The sequence below is a fragment of the Cornus florida genome, unplaced genomic scaffold (assembly GCF_030987335.1).
Source record: "Cornus florida cultivar Cherokee Brave unplaced genomic scaffold, ASM3098733v1 CherokeeBrave_3.0.0_Hap2_Chr09, whole genome shotgun sequence".
Classification (NCBI taxonomy): Eukaryota; Viridiplantae; Streptophyta; class Magnoliopsida; order Cornales; family Cornaceae; genus Cornus; species Cornus florida.
Window position 1 is genome coordinate 57065982 of NW_026775579.1, and position 20679 is coordinate 57086660.

At 33.2% G+C, this 20679-nt stretch overlaps 1 protein-coding gene across 1 annotated transcript; it reads right to left on the bottom strand.

Annotated features, from left to right (window-relative positions):
* Positions 1 to 18615: 18615 nt before the first annotated feature.
* On the bottom strand, positions 18616 to 18933 carry LOC132273302 (phytosulfokines 3-like). The gene is made up of 2 exons (XM_059774289.1): positions 18828 to 18933; positions 18616 to 18728 (listed from the first exon to the last, which is right to left on the bottom strand). Exons 1-2 carry the CDS (start codon positions 18931 to 18933, stop codon positions 18616 to 18618), a joined length of 219 nt encoding a protein of 72 aa, XP_059630272.1.
* Positions 18934 to 20679: the final 1746 nt, after the last annotated feature.

The following is a 20679-nucleotide window of genomic DNA, read 5'->3' on the forward strand; positions in this document are numbered from 1 at the left end:
CTCGGTTAGAATGCCATTTTCCACTGACTTATTTGTATTTGTGCAAATTTTTGGTGTTCGGCTCATAATGTCACTTGCCACTTACTTGGTTAAGTGCTTGGCGCTTGGCTAGAATGCCACTTGCCACTGACTTAATTGTATTTGTGCAAGTTTTGGTGTTCGGCTCAGACTTCTTCTTTAAAAAAAAAAAACCCTTTTTTTTTATAGATTTTGTTTGACCAGTTCACTTGCACTTACATAAAGGAACATATTTCTAATAGACATTGAAATTGAAACTTAATTGGCAATTTTACTCTATTGGTAATACCTCTTCAGAAACGTTACGTTCCACGGTTTGTGTTGACAGCTTCATCTTCTTCCAAACGCACGAAGCCTTCTACTCTAGTATTCAAATCATCCATAGTTTTTGGGATCTGCACAATGAGGCTCGTGTGGAACGAAATCCCTCGTATCATGGTCAGCTTGAATGCCTGTACTGCTGAGGGAGGGTGGCATTCGATCACCATGCTCTTCTCAAGGTTGAAACGAGTGAGGGAAGCTTGAAGGCACTCACCCTCTTGCTGCCGTATGGTGAATAGGCACGATATGTCCTTAGCCAAATGCTTATTGCCAAAGTACTAGCCTATAAACTGGTCACAAATATCTCGAAAACTCCCAACCGATTCTCTTGGCAAATGCTTGAACCAATTAAGTGTTAGTCCAGTGAGGCTTATCGGGAAGACTTTGCACATCAGGGCGTCGTCTCCTGTGTCCAATGCCATCTTCAACTGAATATGGTAAACATGCTCGATCGGGTCTTTCGTCCCGTCAAACAGAGTGAATACCGGCATGGAAAACTTCCTTGGCTTCGGTGCATTCAAGATCTCGTTTGTAAATGGTGAATTGGCCGTCCGAGCTGACGTGCGAAGGGCCTCATTCTGCTCGATCTGTCTTTTCCTGGTGCTCCTTCGGTCCGGTGCGATCGTCGTTGACTAAAGCATAGTATCGAATGACTTGCCTGCAATTGACTCCTTACACCATGTAGGATCACTCTCATCACGCTCGATCTCGTCGTCCTGTCTGAGCTCTCCATGATTCGGATCCATATGAACGGATCCTGCTCTCTCTACCTGAAGGTCGACGTTCGATGACACCACCCTCTCGTCTACTGGTGGTGGTCGAGGAATCAGCGGAACATCTCTTCGTTCCAATACGGCTCTTAGCTCTGCGTTCTCTCGCCTTAAGGTTTCAATCATGTTCATTAACTCATCGAGCTTCGCCCGCTACTCGTCCTCCTGCTGATGGGAGCTTTCTCCTATAATCATTGTTCCTGAATGGAGCTGGGTCATCTATTACTGAAAATCAATCGAATCTCACCTTTTTTGCTGAAAACCGATCATATCTAACCTTCCTTGCTGAAAATCGATCAAATCAAACCTTCCATACGTGAAAATCGATCAGATTTGACCTTCCTTACGTGAAAATCAACTGGATCTCACCTTCCTCACTAGAAATCAATCAGATCTAACCTTACTCGCTAAAAATCGATCAGATCAAACCTTCCATATGTGAAAATCGATCAGATCTGACCTTCCTTATGCGAAAATTGACCAGATCTCACATTCCTCACTGGAAATTGATCGGATCAAACCTTCCATATGTGAAAATCGATGAGTTTTCTTTCTCGTTTCCCATAGACGGCGCCAGATGAATGTACCACAAATTGCTCTCTATTTTCAGAAAGAAATTTCAATACACTTCACTCCATCCACCTATTTTTTCTCTCTAGCCTCTATTTATATAAGTATATATTTGCCCTAAAAACCTCTCTCAGAACCTTCCCCGCTGGGCTCATCTTCATTGGGCCTTTTATTCGAGCCGTTATGAAAGGAGGACTTCTTCATCACAGTGAGGAAGTTGGGCCTGGAGATGGTTTGAACAAGCATTGGGCCTGTCGGGCTGTCCTGTGGGTGGATTGACGACCCTTCCAAGCTCTGAACCCAATGGATCGAGCCATATATAGGCCGGTTTATTTTCGGTACATTCAAAAATGGTTATACTTTCCACAAAAATTAATTACACATGGATTTATTTTTATCATATTATTAAAGAATATTTGGGATTGGAGTTTAGTCAAATTTTATTTAATTTCATAAAATGAAATCCTCTTATTATTTATTAATGGACTTGATCTAGCTGTGTTTTATTTTATCATTAAAAAACCAAGTGTCTAAAAATTAAATAATACTTTCAATCCATGTTGTTTATGTGAAGTATGAGTACTATTATTTCGCCTTACTTAAAAAATAAAAAAAATAAAAAAAACCCGATATATTATGACTTCTACGTGGATGTCACTGTATGGGCCACTTTAAAATCTAAATATATAAAGGCACTTGTTAACAAAAGTTGGAAGATCCTTTTTTCTCTTTTTACTCAAATAAAGCAATAATGCATCCTCTCTCCACATCCTCTCGTGGAACGCCGTGAAATCGCAATAACATCTCTTTTCCGACCGACCATCAAAATTACTTCCTGAATAGGCAATATAAAGAAAAGAACCAGGCAATACATAATTAAATCCCGGGAAGATCATTTTATCTCTCTACCCAAATAAAGCAATAATGCATCCTCTTTCCACATCCTCTCGTGGAACGCCGTGAAACTGCAATAACAAATCTTTTTCGACCGACCATCAAAATTACTTTCTGACCCAGCAAGACAAAGAAAATAACTAAGCAATACAATGAATCCCGATATTCCCTGAAACATAATCAAGAATATGCAATGACCCTTACACATTAAATGAGTGTATTACCATGTCAAAGTAGGTTTTTTTTGTCGGTATGAAAGGGTTGTCAAAATTATCATTTTCCTGTGAAGTTGTGTCAATAAATTATTTGTGTGATGCTTCATGTTTATCGTGAGATTAATTTCAAGGTAAGTTTGAAATTAATGCAATTTTTGGGAAATTAATAAAAACCTCATTGGCTCTATATGTACATACCATTTTTGGTTCATGCTAAATTAATATGGCAATTATTTTAAAAAGTAGGACACAAATATGACTGCTATTACGGATGCACAAAAAATTGAATCGGACAGATAGGTTTGGTTTGATTTTTTTACCGCTCAGCTCGGTTCTAGTTCCCAAAATCATAGAATCGTTTATAAATGGTTCAGTTACAGTTTGAAGTTTTACAAGACCGAACCGAACTATTTTATAAATTATTTATATATTTTGTATTATATATAAATAATAAAATAATAAAATTAGCCTTTTAACCAATAACTATATATCATAATATATAATAAAAATCTATATTATAATGGAAATTATAATATATATTTTTAATTTCATTTGTATATTAGACTGAATTATAAAACCAAGAACTGTAGAACCGAACCGAATCAAACCATCTTCTCATAGTTTGGTTCGGTTTGGTTCCAATATTACTGCACACCAAATGCAACATAAATACGTTTGGGTAATTTAAAATGAGATAAAAGAAAGGATAGGAAAAGATAGAGAGAAATAGTTATCCCTCATTATCCCTCATTTTCTATCTTTCCAAAAATAAGAAAATAAGGAGAGAAAGGATATTGTTTAAGTAGTATTTTCATAATTCTGAAACTGCCCTAAACAATTAAAAAGAAAAAAATTATTATTCCATTCATATCCCTTCTATTTAAAAGGATATGTGTAATACCCCTAATTTTAAAAGGATAGTCCTGGTATTTAAATTATTGTTTAAAATTGCTTTTGTTTATTTCTTTGTATTTAAATTATTGTTTAAAATTGCTTTTGTTTATTTCTTTGATTTTAATTGTTTTAAGTTAAATTATTTTTAATTGGATTAGTTATGGATTTAATTGTTGCGTTTGATGACTTGTTTAAGTTACTTACATTTAATTGAGTTAATTTATTTAATTGATTTATTTTATTTAATTGTCTTACTTATGGATTTAATTGCTTTAAGTTAAAATTAAATTAAATTGGATTAGTTAAATTACATTTAGTTGGTTTTAGTTAGTTTGCAACGTGAATATATTTTCATGGGGTTTATAGTTTTCATAGGCAGCCGACATTGTACATCCTAGGTTTGCTTATGGGCCGAATTAGACATGGATTGTGGTTTTGTGAAAATCTATAAATATATGTAATGAGCATCTGTCTAGGGTTTTAAAACCCTATTCACGGCATACTGGAAGCAACAAGCGTATAGAGAAGTTTGGGACAAAACTGAAGGATTTCTGGAAACACTTAGAGGAAGGACGTTGAGATTTTTGAACTGAATCTCACAGGCAAGTTTTATATCTAACTCAATCCCTTAGGCTTCGTGTTCTTTGCATCCCTAATTCAGTTCCAGGAAGAGTTAAAGTTAAATTAATTTGGTTGCACAATTAATTGTTTCATAACAGTATTTGTTCTTATATATGTTTTTCCTTCCGTTTTTGACTGCTTTTGTTTGTTCTTGTTCTAATTGTTTTTGGTTAACAAGTAATGAATTTAAATAACTTTAGAGCACCTTGGGGCTTAGTTTTAATCAGTAATGAAGTTGGTTTAGAAGAACAAAGCAGTCTAATACTGCCGGAGTGGAAGGAGACGACGCACAAAGGAAGAACTGGGTCACCAAAACACAAAGCAGGCTCCACCATAAGTGCAGCTGGCTCTAGGAATTAGTGGAGGTGGCTCCACCATCATTGGAGGCAGCTCCACTTTGTGTGGAGCCGGCTCCTCCAAGGATTTTCAGTTTTTATTTTTTTTATGTGATTTTCTTGCGAACTTAGGCTATTGTATTTGGAATTTTGAAGTTCTAGAATGTTTAAGAATGGTTCTAGGGGTATTTTGTAATGAATAAACCCTTGATAAATTCTAAGAAGACATGGAAATACTTAAAGCATCATAAGAGGCTAAGGTAGGAACAGTCTGGAACACTTAAATAAGCTTGTGTGACAGCTTTGATATAAATGATTCAGATTGCTTATTTATTTTTAATTAGCAATTGAATTAGGAATTTAATGTTTAAATCATGTAACAATGTTCTGAGATTAAGCATGTCAATTAATATAATTTCGGTTGATGCTTAAGGTTAAACTAGTTGATATTTTTTCAAAGAATTATTTATATCAACTTATGGGATGTTGCGGAGTCGTTATTAGTAAGCATGTTAATTCTGTTCTAATTATTATTATGCTTATTGTGGATTACAGAATGGTTACATTTATTCTCGGATATTTATATTTGTTAGAGAATTAAGTCTTGAATGTATTGAAACAAGCATGCTAATTATAGATCCTTGTTATGCCTATGATTGGATATGTTGATATTGATATGTGTTAATGTCAATGATATTATCAGCAATTGGATGGATAGTGTTATACTTGTTATAGATTGGTTGATTAGTTGATATTGAAATGTTTACTGTCATATACATTATCAACACTGGATGGATGGATTGTATGCACCGATATGGGACGGTGTCATACTAGGGGGATTAGTTCAAAAATGCTAAGTCCTACCTACTATGGATTAAGGAATGGATTAACTAAAAGTTTAATCCTATTTTATTTTTAGTGTAAAGGCAACATATAGTTGAGCGGCGGCACTACTATGGATTTTGGAATGGAATTTAATTATATATTTTATGGTGCCACGATATAAGCCTGAATCTCAGAGTCGTTGGTTAGGGAGCGTATATGCATTGGGATGCATAGCTGGCTACGATAGTTGGAGGTGTACCCTGTTTAGGTTAGATACACATGCCCACTTCGTGTGCGTTTTAGCATGTTACCTCTATTCAAGTTGAGACTGGCCTGTAGGCCAGTGAGAGTCCTTTAGTGTGATTATATATATATACTTACGGATTATTAGCTATTGTTGGATTGTTTAAGATGTACATGCATATCGGGCCTCTGTTTGGGTTGTAGTAGTATAGAACTTGCGCGTGGGCCCAACCCACTTCTATTTTTCAGGTACACGATAGTTCCAGACTTAGAGGTGTTCGTGCTGAGCAGAGATTTCTATCCACTCTACCGACGATGTAGGACTTCTCTTCGTAACTTACTTCTAGATGTCTTATCAGTTATTTTTATTACTGTTTGGATTATTTTTAGGGGTCCACTAGAGATGGATTCCCGAGTTGTACCTTTGGAGGCTTTGGAGTTGGATTATTTAATCTTTATTATTTGGGAATTTTATTTTAGTTTCTTTCAGCTCTTAAATTTTAATTCTTATTTCATTTAGTATTCTATGTTCGTTATAACATATTAATTGTTCGATATCCCCCAGGTTTGGGTCTGGGCCTGATCAACCCGTGTTTCGGATCCGAGGGGTTTCACAATATGATAGTAATTTAGTTATTATTTTTTCTCTTCTTTTCTCCCCTATATCATATACAAACAAGAATACTATCATTTCATTTCATTTCATTTTTTTTCTATCTATCCAAACATAAATAGAGATTATTAATATCCTTTATTTTATTTTATTTTATTTTATCCAAACTAATATTTTCATTTGTTTTCTTTTCTCGATCTCCTACATATCCAAACAAAGCCTAAAGTAACCTGACCTACTCATCAATCCGCTTTTACTTTCTTTTCTTTTTTTTTTTTTTGGTTGCTTTTCATAAGAAGGCTCAAACCACATACAAACATATATCTATATACCCTATAAAAGTGTATTCAATTTATAATATTTATATATTTTTTTAAACACTTAATTTTTATTATTACATGCCTTTTCAGGTTTTACGTTGTTATGTACCTTTTGATTTCTAATGGTTGCCCCATTTAGGATTTCAATGCAATATTACTCAAGTTTTCAATTTACATTGTTATACACCTTTTTGATTTTTAAAGGTTACACCGCTTAGGAATTCAACGGTTTTTTATATTCCTGTCAATACATTTTTTTCTAATAAGAAAAATAAAAATTTAGAAAAATAATCTTCTTAACTACTTAGCACCTGTTTGCAAAAGAAAGAAAAAGAAAAAAAGAAAAAATAAAACAAAATAAAACTCCAGACACGTCTTCTGTTTTGTATACTTTGCTTTGTATAAGTGTCTTCTTTTATAAAGAATTTCTTTCAAATTAAAACACTTCTATATTACAAACCTTTTTCTTTCATAAAGAGTTACTTATCGGTTAAAATATATCAACTTTCAATTTAAATTATTTTGTATTTATTTTTTTTATACATAAAAAAAAAAGATACGTGCTTTGTTTCCTCAAAACTATTTGAAAGTATATGTCGATTCAATCTTATAAAAAAGGTAGACTAAATTACTATCTTGCTCTCTCTCTCTTTCCATCTTTTTATGTAAAAATTCTTGTGCAAAAAATTATTAAATGTTTTATTCACGGTCACGTACCTTTGAAAACCCTTTTGTTGGAGACACATCTTTGATTAGTGTGCATCAAATTGGTTTACAAAAATGTTAAGGCAAAAACTTCTTATACTTCAACAGATATATCCTTTCATGAATAGGTGTGTAATATTCTATAAATAGCATAGTAATTCAATGAGTAAAATATAAGTTTTACATCTTCCTCTTTGTTTATTTTTTGCAGCCAATATATTATCTCATTATACACACACACACACACACACACACACATATATATATATGTGTGGGCAACATGATAATGGAAGACTTGGTAAATGTTCTTCAGTGAACGTGACAATTTTGGAGCCTTTCATAGTCATGACTTTCCAACATGTCAGAAGTTTCTTACTCTCTTTTATGTTAATATGCTTTTATTGATATTTTACTGGACTGTTATTATTTTATAATGTTTTATTTGTACTATTTATATTCTACTATGACTAAGTGTTTTGGTCCAACTACATTATGATCATGTTTAATTGAAAATTTTTCATTCTCTGGGTATATAATGTGTTTATTGTTCTGTACGGGTTCCTTTAATTTCTACATAATTCTGTATTCCTTTCTTGTTTAATTTTTTTAAGAGACGAGAAATTAAGAAATTCTTTATAGTTACATTTAGAATAAAATGGCATTTAGTTCAACTAGTTTAATATTATTTTATTCGTAATATGTGTATTACATATACATATATGTGTGTGTATATATCATCATAAACCGATTTCTATTTACTTCAAATGATTTAAAAAAAAAAAAAAAAATCATGGATATCATCTTCCATTAACGATTTTTTTTATTTTTTTTTCATACCTTCTGAAAAAGGAAAAAAAAAAAAAAAAAAATTTCTTTCATCCCAATACATCCTATTCTTCAAAAAAAATAAAAAAATAAAAAATAAAAAAAATCGTATTTCAGTTCTTTAATCATTTGTATTACTGAAAGTCACATTTTTTTTCAGGAAAGTATCATAAACTAATACTCTTTTTCATTCTGAATTCTATTACTGTTAAGGCAAAACATGATTGATTAAATTTAAAACTCTATCATGCATCAAGCAATGCAAAAGTTATTTTCTTAATTCCTTCCTAAGTGTTAAGAAGCTTTACAGACTAAAAGTCACTCTCTTTAACAATTAAAATAGATACGGATCGCGATAATAACGATAATTAACAAAATTTAAACAAGTGTTGAACAGACTTACAGAAAACTTTCTTTATTAAACTTCAAGCTTGTATAGAGAAATATTACAGTAGAGAGAAAAGGAAAATTGAAAAGATACATTGAAGGAAACATTTCCTTCTATTTATACATAAAATGGACTTGAAATTAACAATTTGAAGTCCGCATAGTGCATGGGATCGTGTGCTGGAATAATGCAGTCGGTCGGCCCACCACTAAGTGCTGTCTCCTTATCTGATGGAAAGTAGACATCTGATAAAGGAATTACTGTTGAATCAAAGACTTTTGAGAAAAGTTCTTTGTCTTCTTATGTCGGCAGGATAAGAGGAATCTTTACTTTTTGGATGGATTCATCTTGTCCTTCAAATGTCCTGTGAGAGAATCCCAATAATCTGCTATGGAAATCTCATCTTCAGAATTAAGATCTTCATTGGGATCCTGAGCATAACCTGCAAGACAAGAAAACTGATTTCCATCTTGACTGGTCTGGCTAGAGACTGATACCATGGATGCATCATCTCTTACTGTAGGGGTGGAGGATTCAAAGGATTTAACAAATTTATTCCTCATAAAATCCATGCATTTAACCATTAAATCTGCTTCGGTAATTAATGGTTGTTGTTTTCGGATCATATCTTTAACAAGTTCAAAGGGGTTAAAGATTTCTGGTTCCGGAATAGTTAACTTTGGAATCTTATCCATATATTCCATTGTTTTCTTTCTGATCTGATGGAGGAGGGCTTGGATAGGTTCTTGAGTCATGCCTGACCACCATCGGTAATAAAAGATCCTCTGGAGGACCGGTAACTTGTCAGTGGTATAACCACATTGGAAATCCCATTTCCAAATCCAAGGGATTCCAAATTCAGTAAAGAATAATAGGGTGGATTTCCCTACAGGAATATTATCCTGTCCTCTTAATTGAGGATGAAATTGTTGCCAGGGCAAATATAATTTGCTGATTGATTCGGGCAACATATCCAGATCAGGGCCAAATATAGCCCACCAGGGTATAACCCAGTTTGGGAAATCAGTCTTAACTGATTGAGGACATATCTTGAAGAACCAAGAATGCCTATGCTTCGGATTTTGATAAAAGAACGAATATGTCCATACTGAGATATAATCCCAATAATTGTAACTGTGACCATAGGATATTTTCCTTGGTAAATTGGGATTTAATCCCCAGTCACTAGGCCGTATAAGCCTCTTAAAGATAGCTTTACTATAAGTAAGAGGACTATCTTTGGAATTCGGAAATTGCTTCGTGTGGTTGATCTCCACAGAGGAAGTTTCAGTAAGAATGGCTTCATAGATATATCTATGGCGACCATCCGGTGCAGCATATTGTTGAGTTTGGAAATATCTGGATTTTACTTCCCAAGGATCTGGCATCCATTGCTCATCTTGAGAATCCAGTACCAATACTGTTTGAATATACCTTTGATTAGGTATCCATGGAGTTTCTTGTTCAAGAACCTCTTTCATGGTTGGTTTCTGTTGTTGTTGCTGAGAACTACTGCTTCCTTTAGAAGGAGTTTTGAGCAAATCAGCAACATGCTCCAGATATGGAAACTGATCATCAGTGAGTGGTATAACCACTTTGGCCTTAGCCTTGTTTTTGCCACGAGCCTTTGGAGTATGACCCCGGCCCTGCCCATGGGGGGGCTGATTCATGAACCCTGCAAAAATTCCCGAGTTAGAAAATCAGGTAAAGAATTAGAACTGCCTTTAATATATTCAATAGAAAAATCAAAAGCAGATAAATCAGCTTGCCAACCAGCAAATATCTGTTTGGAAACTAAATTCTTTACATCTTTTTCCAGTACTTGTTTAGCAGCACTACAATCAATGCGTAACAAGAATTTCTGATTGATTAAATCATCTTGGAATTTATAAATGCATTTAACCAAAGAAAGAATTTCCTTTTTTATGGTTGAATAATTTAATTGTGCATTTTTCTAAGTTCCTGAAGTGAAGCGAACAAGCTCCTCTGTTCCTGTGTTTGGATTTTTCTGTTTAAGAATACCACCGTATCCAATGTTGGAGGCATCTGTTTCCACAATTTTGAACCATGAAGAATTGGCTAGAGCTAAGCAAGGAATTTGTTTGGCTCTGAGTTTAATCTTCTGGACTGCCTTGGTGTGAGCCAACGTCCATGGGGAAGGAGATTTCCTTAACCTGGTGTACAAAATTGCTGTATCCTGTGCAAGATTTTTGTAGTGACTTCGAATATAATTCAAACTACCCAAAAATCTTTGAAGTTGAGTTTTATCCTTGATTTCATCTGGAAATTTAAAAGCAAACTCAATACTGCGATCAATAGGTCTAATTTTCCCATCACAAATTTCATGACCAAGAAATCTGACCTTGGTTAAAAACAGTTTTAGTTTAGGAGCCGAAACTACTAAACTACTTCGGTAAATAACATCTTTGAAAATTTTCAAGTGTTTATAATGCTGATCTATTGATTTTGAGAATATGAGAATATCATCAATATAAACAATAGAAAATTCAGTAAAAGGATTAAATATGTCATTCAAAATATGTTGAAATTCTGAAGGAGCATTTTTTAACCCAAATGGCATTACTGTCCATTCATACTGTCCGAAAGGTACGCAAAAGGCTGTTTTGTACCTGTCTTCTTCGGTGATTTGTACCTGGTAATATCCAGATTTAAGATCAAATTTAGAAAAGATTACAGCAGATTGTAACCTATCTAAAAGATCTTTGATGTTGGGAATTGGGTATCGGATCCAACTTAAAGTAAGATTAAGTGGTCGATAATCAATAACCAATCGAGGAATTCCTCGTTCCTTTTCAGCATTTTTATTGACATAAAAAGCTCTGCAACTCCAGGGGGAGTAGCTAGTAGTGACAAGCTTTTTAGCCATTAAAGAGCTGATTTCAGTCTTACATAATTCCAAGTAGTCAGCTTTCATGTGGCTGGGACTAGCTTTAGAAGGAATCATGCTATCGGTAAACCCCTTTACATAGGGTAAAGAAACAATATGCTTCTTTCTGGCCCAAAAAGCATTAGGAATCTCACTACAGATTTCTTTTAGAAAGTGTTGCCGTAGTGACTCAATTTTCTATTGCTCTTTGGGTTGTACCAATCTTTGATTAATTGCTAAGGAGGATACCTCCTGTTGCAAATAATTCAGTTGCTTTTCCTTAAAGATAATGTTATCTTTAAGGGCATTGATATGCTTATTTACTGGTGGGGTCAAGAACTGAAAAGTTATTGACTGACTATGTAAAGTAGAGCATATCCCATGAGAATCAATTTTCTCAATTGGCATAATCAAAGCTAAAAAAGGAGTGCCCAAAATAACTTGTTGTGCCAAGTTTCTGATGAGTAAGAAAGTAGATGGGAGACAAATACCTTCTTTACAAATGAAAACATGATTAAGCTTATACTTAATCTGCATCTTACCACCACTTGCACTGGTAAGACCTTGAGTGGTTTTCTCAAAGTATTGAGTAGGAACCAAGCCTTCTTGTATGCAGTTCATGTCTGCACCACTATCAACTAAGGCAATTGCATTAGTGATTGTGTACTCTTGATTAATTACCAAATTGATAGTAATATACCATTTTTGGTAAGTAACTTGATTCAAGAGTTGAAGATAATTGGTACCTTCTGATTGAGGAACTTCATCAACATTGGATGATGAAGATGGGATTGCAGATTTGGTTTTTAAGAGAGTAATCTCCAAGTCCATCTTAGTCTGACGAGACTTTAATTGACGAATTTCCTCTTTTAAAAGATTAATCTCCATTTTCAGATCAGGGAGATTAGCAGGACGAGAATTTTGTCCTTGGTGTTCTAATCTGCTTAGAACTTCTTTCATGCTGTAATGATTTTCTGCTCGCAGAAAATCTGGATTATCCGTATCCTCTGTAGATCTTGCCAAAGCAGAACCTATTTCAAAGACTTTCATCTTGATTTGAGGATCCTGGATATGATCTATAAGATCCAGTAAGGATTGTTGAGTTGAAGTCAAAACATTTAAGCTTAGCCCATTCATCTCAACAATTGCCTTGTAGTAATCATCATGAGAAGGATTACAGGAACATCTAGGGTTTTCAATCTCTGCTTCAGAGGAAGAAGAAGATTGTAATTCCATGACAACATCTCCGTAATCACTTGATGATTCTGGTTCAGAAGAACTAGTATTAAGTAACAATTTACTTAATTGAAGTCTCAGTTCCTCTTCTATGTGAAGACTACTGAGCTTCTCCTTAGTTCTGCATTTGTTTGCATAGTGGCCAATGCGTCCACATTTGAAACATTTAGCCTCAGCCTTGGGCTTTCCTTTACCCTTTGCTTTAGGAATATATTTCCTTTTAGGCTTAGTATACTGTCTTGAATTATCCTTTTCCTTTGAATAATTCTTTCTTTTGGAATACTTCCTTTTATAAGGTTTTTCAACCTTATTTCTTTTCCTAGGTTTAGGATAAGATAAGGGAGTCTGATAGGCAAATTGATCACAAAATTCACCTACTTCCTTTCTACCAGTTAATCTTTGGGACTTTAACTGGGATTGTAACTTCAGATCATTACAGAGAGCTAGACCTTCCTGGATTACAATGTTGACTAATCCACCATAGGTATAGTTTCTGTAAGGGATAGAGATACCATTATTCATATCTCTAAGCTTTTTCCTGATTCTTTCAGCAAAAAAGGTTGGTAAACCATCTACAAATTTGGCTTTCCAGTGCTCATGATTTGCATCATTGAGTTGGAGAACCTTTGCCAAGAATACATCTTTATACCACCGGAAATGAGTTAAAGATGGACATCTTAGATTCTGTAGAAGTTCACGACTTCGTTCACTATTAGCACCTTCAGGGCCAACAAAATGTTGGATAATGGTGGTAATGAGTGTGTAAACCGCATCAGGAGCAGGGCCTGATTGTTGAGTAGCTTCATCTTTAACAATCTTGGTAGCAGCAAAGATTTCAGCTTTCTGAATGTCAGTGAGAACATTATCCCACCATCCTTTAAGGATTCCTGTAAAACCAGCAACGACAAACTTAGCAATGGTTGGGTCAGTATTGTTGTTGATTTTACAAACTTGGCTATACATCAGAATTTGATGAATAACCTCGTAAATCTGATAATCAGATTTGCCATCTATGTTCCATTCATAAATGGTCTTCCCATGAAAAGATTTCTGTGTATGAAAATAATCTTCTTCATACAAGATATCTTGAGGTGTGGGTCTGGGATAATAATATCGACTCGGAGCAGGGGCTGTATTCGAGTGGATATTCTTATCGTAGACAATTCTGTTGAACTCAGGTAACTGAGTAAGATCTTTTAGAACTTCCTCAATATGAGGTAACACATTCTCAGAATCAGAACCAATTTCAGATTCATCATGGGATAAAGTCTGAATTTTAAGTCCTTGAATTTTCTGAGTAAGAAGAGTAAGAAATTCTTCATTCTTCTTAGGATGTGTCAGATTGAAGCCTTGAACTTCAATTGCAGGTTTCACCAATGCTTTGGATAAGGAAGCTTCTGGAGGAGAAGGTTTGTCAGAAATGCACTTAGTATTAATTGTATTTAATACCGTGTCTAGTCCTGTTTTAATTCTCCCAAGCTGAGACCCTATCGTTTGTAAGCAAACATTGGTATAATTGTTCTGCTTGTAAACGTGAGTAATGTCCTTTCTAGTAGCAGTACTAGTTGGATCAATTACTTTCGGTTGGCTATAAGCCTTGGTTTCCACTTTAGAACCACTGTCCGGGTCAATTCTTTTAAGAACTAGATGATCAGGGGGAGGATGGACAGAGTGGAAAACCTTATCTTCAGATGTGGTCCAGGGTTTGAGGAAATCATCCAAAATGTTAATATTAACAAGAGAATGATTGGTCATGTAAAACCAAGAAACAAAAGGTATAACCATTTTGCGTTCTTGTAGAAATTCATAAAATTGGGTTTTGAAAAGTTGTAACTGATTTTGGTCAAAACTTTTGAAATACCAACTTCTGAATTCTTTATATTGATCCTGTTGAAATTCAGCATTAATGGCCATTCTATCAGGGACAAAATCCATTAAAACTAGTATTCCTGAGGATCATTTATGTCTGTTGGATCTTCAAATTGATCCTTAACAGATTCGTTTCCGATTCCCATTTCAGATGGAGTTGGGCTAAATTCAATTCCAAATTGGCGACGAGACATACCTATAGGTGCTTTCTCGTAAACTCCTCTTGGAATTTGATTCGGAGATTGTTGTATTCCTTTCAGCTTGAGCTTGGAATCAACTGCTTCAGGGAGTCCTTCCTTACGATAATCTGATGAGATCGAATGTCGAGAAGGAGGACAAGAAACACGATAAGGAAGATGACTTCCTTTAGATGATGTCGATCTGGATAGATCGATGGATTTTCTGAAGTTCAGAAAAACATCACCATCTTGGTCCTGAATAACACAGTCTAAGCTATGATTAGCAATTGGCTGTGCTGGGACGGCATTAGAAATCGTCCAGTGTTCAGGAAATGTTATCTCACTCCAAGGAATCATCCTTTTTGTGGCAACATTTAAGGTGTACATGTTAGTATCCCATAACGCTGTTACTCCTTTAGAGTCTTTACGTATGGCCTTGGGACACATAGTATCAAGTACTTTGTAATGGATGCGATAAATAACACTTATCACTTCCGATCCAGGTAAGTAATCATATCCATAAGTCTGTACCCGAAGACTAACTGCCTCATGGATATTTTTATCTGTTAAAGATAAATTCAGACTAGGATAGACATCAAAGTAAACCGGTCCATGACATAGACTGGTTTCCAGTGCACCCATCAAAGAAGGGTGAAATTTCAGACATCGAGCATCCCTTAGGGTTGCTTGAATGCAGGCATCCATACCTAACAAGGTTAAAGGTTTAAAAGCAATTTGAATTAAACCTATATGGATGTACTTATATTTATGCATGTACCTCTGAAGGTCACGAGATGACAATAACTTAATTATTGTATCCTTGGTGCTTAATTGCATGGTCTGTTCCATGGTCTTAATAGTCCATAGATCAGCTAAATTAAGCATTCCGATTTTGTAAATGCTTTTTGCACTTACTGGAGGGATAGTCCATTTGTTCAATTGATTTTGAACATTGGTCCATTCCACTACTTCAGTATTTTTTACCAGTTCTGAATCCTGGTTATCCTGTAGTCCTGAAGAGGAGGACGAAGAGGGTTGTAACATGGCTGTTAATTATTGTTAATACTTTAAGGTTTGCATAGTATAAATATTATCAATATTATGTAGTGAACAGTAAGGTACTATTCTGTCGTCGTTCTGCTTAAGAGAGATTCTATTACTCGTCTGTCAACGATTTACTGGAAACAATACCCTGTGCAGCAATCTAATGCAAAAACGGGTTAAACATTCCAACGCGACTTTTGGACGACCCATAATTGAATCTGGGATAAACATAATGCAGACAGAATAGTAGTCATATTGTTCATTACATAATAACGATAATAATCATGCTACCAGCACCTAAAAGCATTAACAATAAGAATTTAAGCCATCATGCTATAAAGATGTATTCTTGGCAAAGGTTCTCCAACTCAATGATGCAAATCATGAGCACTGGAAAGCCAAATTTGTAGATGGTTTACTAACCTTTTTTGCTGAAAGAATCAGGAAAAAGCTTAGAGATATGAATAATGGTATCTCTATCCCTTACAGAAACTATACCTATGGTGGATTAGTCAACATTGTAATCCAGGAAGGTCTAGCTCTCTGTAATGATCTGAAGTTACAATCCCAGTTAAAGTCCCAAAGATTAACTGGTAGAAAGGAAGTAGGTGAATTTTGTGATCAATTTGCCTATCAGACTCCCTTATCTTATCCTAAACCTAGGAAAAGAAATAAGGTTGAAAAACCTTATAAAAGGAAGTATTCCAAAAGAAAGAATTATTCAAAGGAAAAGGATAATTCAAGACAGTATACTAAGCCTAAAAGGAAATATATTCCTAAAGCAAAGGGTAAAGGAAAGTCCAAGGCTGAGGCTAAATGTTTCAAATGTGGACGCATTGGCCACTATGCAAACAAATGCAGAACTAAGGAGAAGCTCAGTAGTCTTCACATAGAAGAGGAACTGAGACTTCAATTAAGTAAATTGTTACTTAATACTAGTTCTTCTGAACCAGAATCATCAAGTGATTACGGAGATGTTGTCATGGAATTACAATCTTCTTCTTCCTCTGAAGCAGAGATTGAAAACCCTAGATGTTCCTGTAATCCTTCTCATGATGATTACTACAAGGCAATTGTTGAGATGAATGGGCTAAGCTTAAATGTTTTGACTTCAACTCAACAATCCTTACTGGATCTTATAGATCATATCCAGGATCCTCAAATCAAGATGAAAGTCTTTGAAATAGGTTCTGCTTTGGCAAGATCTACAGAGGATACGGATAATCCAGATTTTCTGCGAGCAGAAAATCATTACAGCATGAAAGAAGTTCTAAGTAGATTAGAACACCAAGGACAAAATTCTCGTCCTGCTAATCTCCCTGATCTGAAAATGGAGATTAATCTTTTAAAAGAGGAAATTCGTCAATTAAAGTCTCGTCAGACTAAGATGGACTTGGAGATTACTCTCTTAAAAACCAAATCTGCAATCCCATCTTCATCATCCAATGTTGATGAAGTTCCTCAATCAGAAGGTACCAAATATTAATTAATAAATTAATAAACGCTGTCTAAATTTAAAACTAAAAGTTATGTTTATTCAACCACATTGGAATAAAAAGCTCGTAACATTCTTATACATAATGTTATTCAATTTTACTGAAATTAGTGTATTATTAAACGAGATGATGGTTGAAAGTTAAAGATTTTATTTATAAATAAATTGTAACATTGACTATACAATCTATTTCATCTATTTTTTTAAGCCTCTCATATTCTTTCATTTCACAAAAATCTATTACCCTCTTACATACGGACCAATTTTAGTTGTCTCTGAATTTCAATCTATTGCTGTGTATTAATTCCATGTTTTGAAATTTATTGATATGAAGAAGTAACGTGCCTATTTAGAGTGTTAGAAGAAGTTATAGGATAAAAAGAAAAGTGTGTTGAAAGTGAAATATGGAATTTTTCATCATGAAAAGATAAGTGTTATACTGAGCGTAAAGACACTTTTATCAGCAAACACTTTTAGAGAAACGAGAGGGTAGATAATTATAGATTCTATTTATAAATAATTCGTAATTCTTACTCTATATCATCTCTTTCATATATTCTTAGCCACTAATATCTGTTCCTTTCACAAAAACTTTAATGGTTTGGAAAACAAATTCAGACTATATGTCAACAACTTTATTAGTTTATATAAGATTTTGTATAAAAGAACTTTGAAAATGATGAAAAGTGACAAAAGGATTGACTTAGTGACGGATAGATGAATGATAACTTAAAGTTTTGAATTTGTTTAGCTATAGAATTTTAAATAAATAAATAAAATTAATTAAGCACTTATTTGCAAGTTACTGTCAGTTATTTTAATTTTATTTTTATATTTTTCTTTCTCCATTCTGTTTCTTTTTTTTTTTTTTCCCCCTCTTTTGAACTATTTTACTATCTAAAAATATAACTAAGTTATAGCACGTGGTGTTATCTAGTATAATATATATGTGTATATATATATATATATCTTAAGTTTTTACTAACATAACCTACCCTACGCACCAATCGGCTTTTATAACTGTTTTTTTGGTTGCTCCCAATTTTATTTGAAACTGGGACAAATATTTGGCCTTAGCATTAATTGCTAGCTTGATTTAGAAAAATGGTAAAGGAGATCATATATATATATATATAACCCAATCCAACTAGATCACAATTCATCCAACTAGATCACAATTCACATGAAAACATATTCATGAGAAGGCTCAAACCACATACAAACATTTATATATATATATATATATATATATAGATATATATTTATTTATTTATTTATTACTATTTGTAATATTAATTGACTCAACATGGTATAACTATAGCATAATTTTTGCTAGGAACACAAGTATTCATGGTTTGTGCTCCTGGGTATAGATATAATCAGTATGAGCCACCAGAGTCCTCCTCATCAGGCATTCTTCCTTCTGCACACCTTCACATGCTTCATCAGCCTCAATGTTCTCTGCCCCACTAACCTATACACACACACACACATATATATAATTAGATATAAATTTGTGATTTTTAAAAATAAAAAGTTGATAGGATGAATGAAGTGAACTTACCCCAATCTGGGTTGTGGCCAGAGAAGGCTCAGGACGAGCGGCACACGTTAGCGTGAAGAAGAGGAGGAGGGCTACCATGAACAGGGTGTTGAGTTTAGACATGTTTGATGTTTGTCCAATTGCTTCACCAGAATGTACTTGTCTTGTTCAGCGGATGGGGTGGAAGTGGAATTTATAGAGGAAGTGGAGAAAGAGAGGAATGATCATATGCGCCCAAACTTAGCTGTGCTTGATGTCGTGTCAAAATACTATTGGTAGGACAACTTAACTCAATACCATTTTCTTGTTATTCCGTGGCATTGGCAAACTGGTTGTTGACACGTGTTCGGGCATTTTAGTCTCACCCTTCCCCTAATAACTAATAAACCGCTACTATAATTAGTCTTTTATATATATATATATATATATATAAATTAAACGGTATGGTTAGAAGGAAATAACAAAAAAAGAAAAAAAATTTAAAATTTAAAATTTAAAAATTTTCAAAATATTAACTTACAATAATGACTGCAATTAATGCATTGTCTCTTTATAAGATTATCAAATTGGAAGATTTTTAAAAATTTAAAGAGTAATTAAAAGAGTAATTGAGACCGGTCAAATTTTATTTAATTTCATAAAATGAAATCCTTTCATTAATGAACTTAACTATTTCATTTTATCATTAAAAAACCAAGTGCCTAAACAATAAATGGTCAAACATACTTTCAATCCATGTTGTTCATGTCAAATGGTCAAACAAAATTATTTGTTTGATGCTAATCGCGAAATTAATTTCAATATAAGTAAGAAATTAATGCAATTTTTTAAAAATTAATAAGACAGCTGCTAAACCTCATTGGCATTAGATGCACCATCTTTACGCTCTTGCTAGCAAATTTGCAATTGTACTCTCCCTTTCTTGTATATATATAATATTCAATATTACAGCGGTGCCTTTTTTAATAATTGCCCTTCTTATTTTATTTAGTTATTAATTTGTTTGTTTTTTTTTAAAAAAAAAATAGTACACGAATATGATTTTTTATTTATTTATTTATTTATATCATGATAAGGATATCATATATCATTTTAAAGGCACAAAAGTCAAGCCAACTGTAATATAGAGGCAAAAAGTTAAGCCAGATACAAATCATAAAATAAAGAAAAGACACCAATATGAATGACAAAAAATAAGATTTAGATGTTTCTTATTTTATTTTTTATTATTTTTTAATTAAGTCTTAAAATATTAAATTTGCATTAAAATCACATTCTTCTTTTTTCTTTTAAAACAAAAAAATTAATAACTAAATAAAACAAGAAGGGCAATTATTAAAAAAGGCACCGCTGTAATATTGAATAATTTTGCATTATTATTTATTATATAAAAATATATTATTTATTGAAATAAATAACATTATAAAATTTAAAATAAATTATTAAAAATAGATATAAAATATTTTTGTATGTAGAATTCTCAATGTAGAATATTATTGGTATATTTTAATATAGAATTGATGTTATGTATTTATTGAAATAAATTATATATTTCCTTATCTAATTATATTATATTTTATTTAATTAGGATTTTTCCTCCAATTAGATTTGCTTTATTGAATTAATTAAGTAATTTTTTTAATAATATATATTCCATTCTCTAATTAGATTTTATACTACTATATAATAATAATGAAAATAAATAAATATTTATTTTTATTATTTCCTATTATACTATATTATTAAATAAATTTTTTAATATTAAATATTTTCTTCTTTAATTAAATTTTCAATTGTTGAATTTCGATATTGCCTACTACTATATTATTATTATTAATTACTATTTCATTCTTTAATTAGATTTCATTT